At 45.0% G+C, this 9,532-nt stretch overlaps 1 protein-coding gene across 2 annotated transcripts in view; it reads right to left on the bottom strand.

Annotated features, from left to right (window-relative positions):
* Window positions 1–343: 343 nt before the first annotated feature.
* Ap4s1 (adaptor related protein complex 4 subunit sigma 1) overlaps window positions 344–9,532 on the bottom strand; it is a 47,909-nt gene continuing 38,720 nt past the window's right edge. For both annotated transcript variants that reach the window (XM_021179724.2, XM_029484721.1), the window contains exons 5-6: window positions 7,218–7,229; window positions 344–723 (exon numbers count right to left, since the gene is read on the bottom strand). In XM_021179724.2, the coding sequence (XP_021035383.1) occupies window positions 595–723; window positions 7,218–7,229 (141 nt within the window). In that variant the 3' untranslated portion in view covers window positions 344–594. The remainder of the gene's footprint in view (window positions 724–7,217; window positions 7,230–9,532) is intronic.

Genomic DNA, 9,532 nt, shown 5'->3' with positions numbered 1-9,532 from the left:
AGCCAGGGCTATACAGAGAAAAATCAACAAAACAAAACAAAAACAAACAAAATAGGAAGTGAAAAGTGGATATGATCAAATACATTGCACATATGTATGCATACATATATATGTATAAAGTTCTCAAAGAATAAATGAGAATTATATTTAAAATACAGGAGAAGCAATTGTGGAAGGCAAAAAGGTTGACCTCTAGTCTCTGCGCACATGAGCATGGACAGACACACACACAATTTAGGAAAAGTGGTAGTGGGGCTATATATAGCACAGTGGAGAGAGTACTCAGGGCTTTAAGGAAAGAGGTATTTATTGAGCAGAAGGACTTCACTCAAACGTCACGTGGTCAAGTCAATTTGAAGTTTATTGGCTGATGGACAACTGCCATGCTTGCATCACACTGCAACCCTGCAGTACCTATAGAAGGAAAAGCAAGCTTACAGTTACCAAGTAAAATTGTGGCTCTCTGTTAAGAGAAAAATTTGTACACATGAATTGTTTTCTCTTTTGGAACTATGGGATAGGAACTATAGAAGGCTGCTGTCGTCCATGATCTCTTCCTTGGTCTGCACAGCACTCAAACCCCGATAGTCTTCATCAGCTTTCCGACAGCTTGTCAAGAATCAGCAGAGGGGCAAGAATTCTGGCTCTGTTAGTTTCCACAATGCAGCCATTTAACACCATCTCATCCAAAATGATGTGAACTTTATCCAAATTAAACATTATCTAGGTCACATTAAGGAAATTAGCTGGAGAATTTAATAAATAAAATAATAACAAGGCTTAGCCTGATACTCTCCTGGTATAAGTAAACCTAAACATGCTTTTGTTTTTCAAATCCTTCGTAGACAGACTGGACCTCTACATACATGTCCGTACCTATGTTCACCGTGGCTAGCAAAGTGGGATAAGTAGATATTGAAACAGCCATTTAAATTATGTTTGTCTGTGTGCATGCATGCATGCACGTGTGCTTGTGTGTGTGTATACAAGTACTAACGTATGAGTGTATATATTTGTGCTAAGGATGGAACTCAGCACCTTGCACATTAGGCACCACTCAAGCACTGAGCTGCATCCCAATCCAGAACGGCATGCAGTGGGGTAGAATGTAAGTGCCAGCGCACACAGCAAGTAACAATTCAGCCTCAGTAACAGCAGCACTGCCTGTGGGAAGCTCAGGGTTCCGGGCATTGTGATGAGTGCCTTAATACATATTTCATTCTATTCAGAAGTAAACAGTCCAGAGTCTGGCCAAAGTCACAGGGCAGGTACAAGGCAGATCCGGCTGGGCTAACAGCTCTGTTCTCCAGGCTCCTCTCCAGGAGCCCCAGGCTCTACCTACCTATCCACAACATTCTTGGACCGCAGCATCAGCTGTCTTCTCTGCCAGGCAGAAGGAAAAATAGTCAAGAGAGAAAAGAATACAGAAAACTGAGGCTAAACTCCTCCAAGACCCAAGCTCTGAGTTTCACAAGTAGAATCTCTTTTTTGTTTGTTTCTTTGGTTGGTTGGGTATTTTTGTTTGTTTGTTTGTTTTGAGACAGGGTTTGTCTGTATAGTCCTGGCTGTCCTGGAACACACTCCATAGACCAGGCTGGCCTCAAACTCAGAAATCCGCCTGCCTCTGCTGGGATTAAAGGCGTGCACTACCACTGCCCGGCTGTGGAATCTCTTTCAGATTCCGAAACCTTAACTTGGTGAAGCTCTTCCGGGAAAGCTAGAGGAAGAAGAGGGCACTGGCAGTGAGAAACTAGAAAACTAGACTCCCTGAGAATCCTTTCATCTGAGCATCTAATTATGGAGCAAGATGGTTGCCATGGTTAGATGTTTCTTAATTTTACATTTGAAACCTGAGATTCTGTTTTTAAAGAGCTGTTTGAAAAAAAAAAAAAAAAGAAACAACTGCTTCAAAGGAAAAACTTCATTTGACAAATCGGTGATTAGAAACACCAGTGAGTTTGTAATTAGTGAATATTTGCCAAACAAATCATTGCCTGACATTGTTCAATTCCTGATATTCAAAGTCTCTATTGTACTTGTTCAGTGAAGTCTGAATACAGAGAATGGGACAGCCTGTGAATGACTTCAGTTTCCATTAGACTCTGTTAACATCTCATTAAGTTCTGTGCAAATAGCCCTCTAGCAGAATAAACTTTTTCAGGAGCCGATGGGAACTGTCCCTAAGTGACCCAGAAAAAAAAAAAAAAAAAAAACCTTTGCTCTGATATACCTATTAATAATATCTTCCAATTATATAGATGATTGCTTTGTCCTAGGCCAAAATAGGACTGGAATGAAGTTAGGTTCAGCTCTGTTCATCAGAACCAGTGGCCAGAGTTTCTAAGCTGAGACAAAATGGGAACCCAGTCGGGCAAATTGAGCTGAAGCTGGGCTTGGGAGCAGCTCAGTGGGCAGTGCTTGCCTAGCTAGCGCTTGTGACACCCTGGGTTTGATCCCAGCACCCTCTAAACAAGGAGCAGGAACACATACCTGTAATCTCCACTCTGGGGAGGGGAGGACAGGAAGGACCACAAGTTCAAGGTCATTTTCCACTACAAAGCAAGCTAGAGGCCTGCCTGGGATAGACAGACAGCAGCCTATCTCAAAAATAAAAAGAAGTTAAGCAGCTCGGTGGCTGAATGGAACAGGCCCTTGGGCTCTGTAGGCATGGAGAGCAGTGGGCTTTAATGGCTTATTTTCCTGATCTCTGTATCAGGAAATCTCATTTTATCTGTTTAAATTAAATCTGTTTCACTGATCAAACTCTTACATCTTCAGCAAAATAAACAGCCGTTGTTTGGATGTCTCCTTGAACAACTGCAGAGTGTTCTGAAATTCGAATCAGAATTTATTGCTGAATCATATCAAACACTGGCACCCCCACATTGCAAGGACAAGGTCCGGTGGCAAGCCTGGCTTTCCCAGCCTCCTGGAAACACAAGTGAGCCAGTGAGGTCATGTCCTGTGGGCTCACGACTGCCTGGCTATCTGGGTATCTGGCTGGAATCCTAATGGTCACCCAGGTCTGCAGCACAAGAGCAAACCCAGGCCTGACATCTGACGGCTCCCTACAGTCACGTGCCTCCTTTAAAATAGGAATCCAGCTGTTGTTCATATCTTGATTTGGATTATGAGCAACTTGTACACACTGGTGGAGCCAATATTAGTAGCGTTTGGGCCATATGCCAGGGACCAAAAAAGTATCCTATATGCCAAGCCTCAAGGCAATAGACACAGGCAAATAGTTCAGCTCTGGCATTTGGAACAGGAGGAAGCAAGAATGAACTGGACTGTGGTCCATTAATTCAAGCAACCAGGGAAAGAACTTCCTTCAGCCTGGGTTGAACATGACTGACCCTGAAGACCACATACATCTTTACTAAACCCCATGTTTCTCAACATGGAAACCCAAGAACATGGATTTCTATGGAAGGCAAACTGTAACAGAACACGAGATGTGACCTACACACGGAGCTGATCTCCAGCTCCTAAAACATCGGCTTCTACTATGTTTTATTTTCCTGATTAGGATCTTAGGTGGCCTCACTTGCCTTGACCTTGCTATGGTAGTTGGAGATGGCCTTGACCTCCTGACCCTTCTGCCTCTGCCTTCCCACATACTCAGCCCTACGGGATTGTTAAATAAGAATATGATGTGTTAATCGTCTTTAGTAAGTGAGAGAATGGAACAAAACAGGTCAAATGGAATTTCAGAACAACTGCAAGGCACAGTCCAGCCTAGACACCAAAATCACTTCTTCTAGGGAGCTGGAGAGATGGCTCAACAGTTAAGAACACCCACATAGCAGTTCACAAACATCTGTAACTCTAGATCCAGGAGATGTGACACCCTCTTCTGAACTCCTCTGGGTGTTAGGGACAGATGTGACACACAGAAATACATACAAACAAAACACCCAAACACATCAAATAAATCTAAAAAAATTTTTTTTAAAGTATGAATATAAGCTGTGGGTTTGTCTGTGTTTCTTACTAGCTTGCTTTCCTGGGGTTGAAGCAGAGCCTTAGGAATGCTAGGCGAGTGCTCACCCAGTGAACCACAGCCCAGCTCAGCACCGGGACAGATGAGCCCTAACTCCTGCTGCTTCGTGAAAGTTGTTACTACTTTTGACTAACATAACCAAGACGCAAGGGACAAAGTGAGTAGGACGATACAGAGAGAGGACTTTGGAAGAGATGGTAGCAGAAGGAGTGGTACCTTGGACGTCAGAGTACACATGTAAAGCTAAGAGCTGGGGGTTCGTCACAGCCAGCATTTGGGAGGATGCTGGGAGGCGCTTACTCCCCATAGGGTGACTGAGGTGCTCAGTAACAGGGGGACAGTTTGCTCAGTGGACACCACTGCACCAAGGGTTCTACATACTGGAGTGAGGATTTCAACATGCCAGAACTCCTGAATTGATTTCTTGTGTTTGGGACATTCCTGTTTAAATCCCATCTGTCTGGTTTTGTAAGTCTGAGCTGGAAGCAGAACAGTAGTGTGTACTGAGGAGAAATGTAAATGGTCTCCCTTATTTCTCAAAGCCCAGCGCAGGGAACCTCAGCCTTAAATGGCACAGGGAAGAAAGGGGCTTCCTGGGCTCTGACACCCCTTCTCTGTTACCACACTCAGACTCACCCTCACTCTGCCAGCTCTGTGTGAGCAGAACAGGAAAAGCTCCTCAAAGACTGATGGCGCTGAGTGTTGTGAGAACCAGGTTTCAAATGTGGTAACCGCTTGTGTTCAAGCGTTGAGGCTGAAGAGAGTATCCTAGGGGCAGCCACTGCTCCAGCAGCTTCTGTGGCACTGAAGAGTGGACTGCAGAGGCGCTGCCCTCCCCATGGAGAGCAGGAGCGAGAGTGGAGTCTCCCTGAATTGCCTCAGGATTTTCTGAGGCGACGTGCTAAAGAGAACTAACCACGTGTGAGTCCTGAGATTTGGATCTGCTGTGGTTTGAATGGTTACCCTGGACTAAAATACACAACATGGTGAGGAAGGAAGAGTGAAATGATACAAGGGGCAGTTAGTGGCAAAGCCAAAGTGGATCTTGAGTTTTTTGAACTGCACAAGTGTCTGCTAGCTCTTGTCGTTTTCCTGGTGATTTCCAAATATATTTTCAAAAATCTTTTTTACCCTCCCATTCAGTTAGAAACAGATTTATTTTGAATTACTTTAAGTGACTTAGTTAAGAATAAATGCCATGGGGCTGAAGAAATGGCTCAGTGGTTAAGAGCACTGCTGCTCTTCCAGAGGACCTGGGTTCAATTCCCAGCACCCACACGGTGACTCACAATCATCTCTACCTCTAGTTCTGGGGGAGTCTGAGGGCCTCTTCTGGCCTCCAAGGGCACCAAGTACATACATGCACAGATATGTTCACACAGAACAGCACATACATGCACAGATATGTACACAGAACAGCACATACATTAAATAAATAAATATTAAAAAAAAAAAAGTCAGACTGTGACATACACTGCCCAATCTTGGCCTCTTAGGCCAAAAGGATCATAGGTGACGGGCGTGATGGCGCACGCCTTTAATCCCAGCACTTGGGAGGTAGAAGCAGGTGGATTTCTGAGTTCGAGGCCAGCCTGGTCTACAGAGTGAGTTCCAGGACAGCCAGGGCTACACAGAGAAAGCCTGTCTCAAAAAAACAAAAAAAAAAAGAAAAAAGAAAAGAAAAGATTAAAGTGTTTTCAAAAGCTGCCTTTATCACTTTTAAATGATAGGCATATTTTAATAAAATGTCTATGTTTTATTTTACTTTATGTGTGTGTGCGTTGAGTGGGTTTATTTTATTTTATGGCTTTTTTGCATACCGTGTCTCACTGTGTAGCAACGGCTGGCCTAGGTTTCACTGTGTAGACCTCGCTGGCCTGGAACTCACAGAGATCTGCTTGCCTCTGCCTCCTGAGTGCTGAGACCAAAGCTGTGTGCCCCATGTCCATCTCAGGGGCACCTATGTGCACTACGTGTATCTGGGGTCCAGAAGAGGCCCTGGGACCCGTGGACCCACAGTGACAGGCAGCTGTGAGCTGCCTGACAGGATTGTTCAGAGCCAAGGCCAGGTCCTCTCAGGAGCAGTCTGCACTCTAACCACTGAGTTTTCTCTCTGGTGTCAAAGCAGGCAGATAATCTTAGAAGTCACATGTTATACTTTTGGGAGATTTACAAAAAGCCTGGTGAGTGCCTGCCTCCATCTGGGACCCTGGCTGTGTTTATTCTTTGTAAGATGCTAGGTCTGAATCCAGGGCCAAGCCCATGCTAGGAGGTGTTCTACCACTGTACTGCATCCCCAGGACACACAGACAGTTTAGATTTAAAAGAGCGAAAGGACTTTTTCTGCTATAAAGAAATGAACATAAGCCAGGCAATGTCTTTAACCTCCAGCTAATCTCCCAGAATGCCTCCTTCTGCTCTTGAGGAGTTGTCTGGAAGTTTATCCTGGAGGCCTAAAAATACGATCTCTCCGAGAGAACCAAGCTCTTTCTCTGTGGGATACACATTTGAACAAATCTATCTGATTTATATACATACATATAATGCTTATATGTATGTATATAATAGTTATATATACATACATATATATAATATATGCATATAATATATAATATGTTATTTTTTAATATATAATTTATTTTTATTTCATGTGCATTGGTGTTTTGCCTACATGTATGCCTATGTGAGGGTGTCATATATTATATATAATATATGCATATAATATGTTATTTTTAATATATAATTTATTTTTATTTCATGTGTATTGGTGTTTTGCCTACATGTATGCCTGTGTGAGGTGTCAGAAACTCTGAAATTAGAGTTCCAGAGAGTTGTGAGCGGCCACGTGGGTGCTGGGAATTCAACCCGGGTCCTCTGGAAGAGCAGCCAGGGCTCTTAACCACTGAGTCATCTCTCCAGTCCCATACCAGTTATTTTTAAATACCACCACCCCAGTTCTTTGTTTGGAGAAAAAGAAAAAGGAGCCTCACAAAGTATCATCTGTGAGAGAGGCGGGCTGGGAAGTCCTGTGGCCGCTTGCTGGCTGTGGCGCCGCCTTGGCAGAGTTGCAGATTAATGTCCTGGATTCTGCCAAGTCACCCTCCAGCGTGATGACACTTACCAAGTCACCCTCCAGCGCCATGACACTTCCCTGGTCACATCCTGAGTGTGCTTTTTGCCACATACCATGGAAAAATGTACAGAAAAAGGATACATCTAATTCACTCTGAAAAAGAACACAAGAACACACAATACACGGTGAGAAGATGACCCCAGACAGCACTGCCAGCTGCACAGTCAAGGCCTGCCCTGCCTCCCAGCCGGGCAGCAGCAAGGGTGGCTCTACACCTGCTGAAGCCAGAGTGGGGGAGCCGCAGCTGGAAACCAAGATTGGGAAAAGAAGGTGAGGGTTAAAAAGCTGCAGGCTAGAGGGCAGAGGGAGAGGCGGGGTTGGTGGCTCATACCTGGAATCTTGGGAAGCTGAGGCAGGAGGATGGCCATGAACTCAGGCCTGCCTGGGCTAACAGAGTAAGTTCCTGTCTCAAAACACCAGACAAAAACAGAAGCAAACCAAAGTATGGGGAATAATAAAGAATCAGAAGCCTCAAGAATATGCCTTCTCTTTGCATCCATTGATTTACTTCAAGAGCATACTGTAGGAGGCCGAGAGAATGTTGATGGGATAGACGGGTGAAGCTATTACAACAGCAAACTATGGATAGTAAGCCAAGGAACTATGGGGGGCGGGGATTAGGTCAGTAAATTATAGCCATCAACAAACTACAGTGTAGATGTCTAATTACTAGCAAGCTGCAAAGTAAAATGCAGGTTCCCAACTGCTATGCAGGCTGGGCGGTGTAGCTCAGGGTACAGTGTGCACCCTGCCCTACGGTTGATCTCCATACCACAAAGCTAAATAACATTAAAAAATGGTGTGTGATCAGTCCTCTGTATTCATGAATTCCACATCCATTAACTAAGCACTCCGGGAAATACTTGGAACAGACTGTGCTTGTACCGAACACACACACTTTTCCTCTGCCATGATTTCTTAGGAGTGACAACTGCTCATACAGCATTTACGCTGTGCTAGGTGCTAAAGTAACTCAGATGTGTTAGAGTCTGTGGGAGTGTGTGTTAGCCATGCAGTGTGTGTCATGCCGACACCAACCACTGCATGTAAGGAACTTAAGTGTGTAGGGATTTGGTACCCACAGGGCTGTGGTGGGGCCTAGAACTCATGTCCCAACACTGTCAGTATTATCCTACAGACAGATGTTTACCGAGATGTCCAGTTTCAAAGTTACAGGTAGGTGCACTAGGTCTAAAGGGCTTGTACCTCTAAACAGATGTCCCTAAATGATGGGCCCCTGCCAGTCTTCTGCCTGCTTTGAAAGCACTGTCTGAAGGGCACTTTGGGGTTCACAATGAAACTGAGCTGCAGGGATAGAACTGTCTCACATGCACACCTGCCTGGATTTTTGTTCACAGTGAGGGTCTTCGTCACTCTTCTGCTTACAGGTCACCCACGGAGTCCACACTGGGCGCCACTCTGGCAGTGTACAACCTGAGTCTTAACAGATGGGTAACACCAAGAACCCATCCTCTTTGTTTTTCTGCTTCTCTGCACTGAGTTTTTGTCAATAAAATAGTTATGCAGTGGGAACAGGAGATGGAAATGAGGTCATATGCGATAGGGAGGGAGAGGAAGCCCGCCGCCTCTCTCCACAGCAGCAGTGCACCCTGGGAACCCCCCCCCCCCCACCAGAGACTCACCAGTTTGGCTTTTGTTTTGAAAGTATGACACTGAGATGTTTTTCTCGTGCAACAGCATGAAATGCATTCCAAATTTAAGCTGCCGAAACTCTCTAAGATAAAAATACCCCAGGAAGAATGCTCAAAACTCACAAAGCTAAAAATAAGCCTTAGCTGACACGGCACCCTGTGAGGCTGCGGCCTTGTTCCTTCCCCACGCTCTTCCTTCTTCCTGTCGCTCTGCCCTGGTTAGATCCTGATGGGGTCATCCCTGGTGCAGCACAAGCCCTGCACTGTCGCCTGAGTTAAGTTAAATCTGACTCTTGACTTTTATGGTCCATGGAGTCACGAGCTCGCTCCCTAAAATGACAGCTATAATTCTACATGTGCTGTTTATTTTTAGTAACTGAATATTACAATAACTTAAACACCTTGCAGCAGCAGAGTCTGAGCCTCCTTTTTTGTCCTCCCTGCTTTAAGACATTTTGGAAATTATATTCTTTCTGGGTGAGTGTCACTTGAAAGTGGCTGGCTCCCTGGGGTATCACAGACCCTGGCTTGCCTCCAGTCTATTCTAACATGAGAGTGGTCTCCTGGAGGATCAGGGGCCAGGGCTGGGTTGATAATATGGCCACCACCTGCCCAATGTAGGTTTATACTGAACTCATTACAATCCAATAATGTTTCAGTGTCCTAGTCACACTAAGTGCACTGTACATGCACAGAGCTGCCCACAGTAGTAGCTGGCAGGCTGGCAGTATTTCAGTGTCCTAG

Source organism: Mus caroli, chromosome 12 (genome assembly GCF_900094665.2).
Source record: "Mus caroli chromosome 12, CAROLI_EIJ_v1.1, whole genome shotgun sequence".
Classification (NCBI taxonomy): Eukaryota; Metazoa; Chordata; class Mammalia; order Rodentia; family Muridae; genus Mus; species Mus caroli.
The sequence above is the reverse complement of the archived record's forward strand: the minus strand, read 5'-3'. Positions and strand labels throughout refer to the sequence as shown.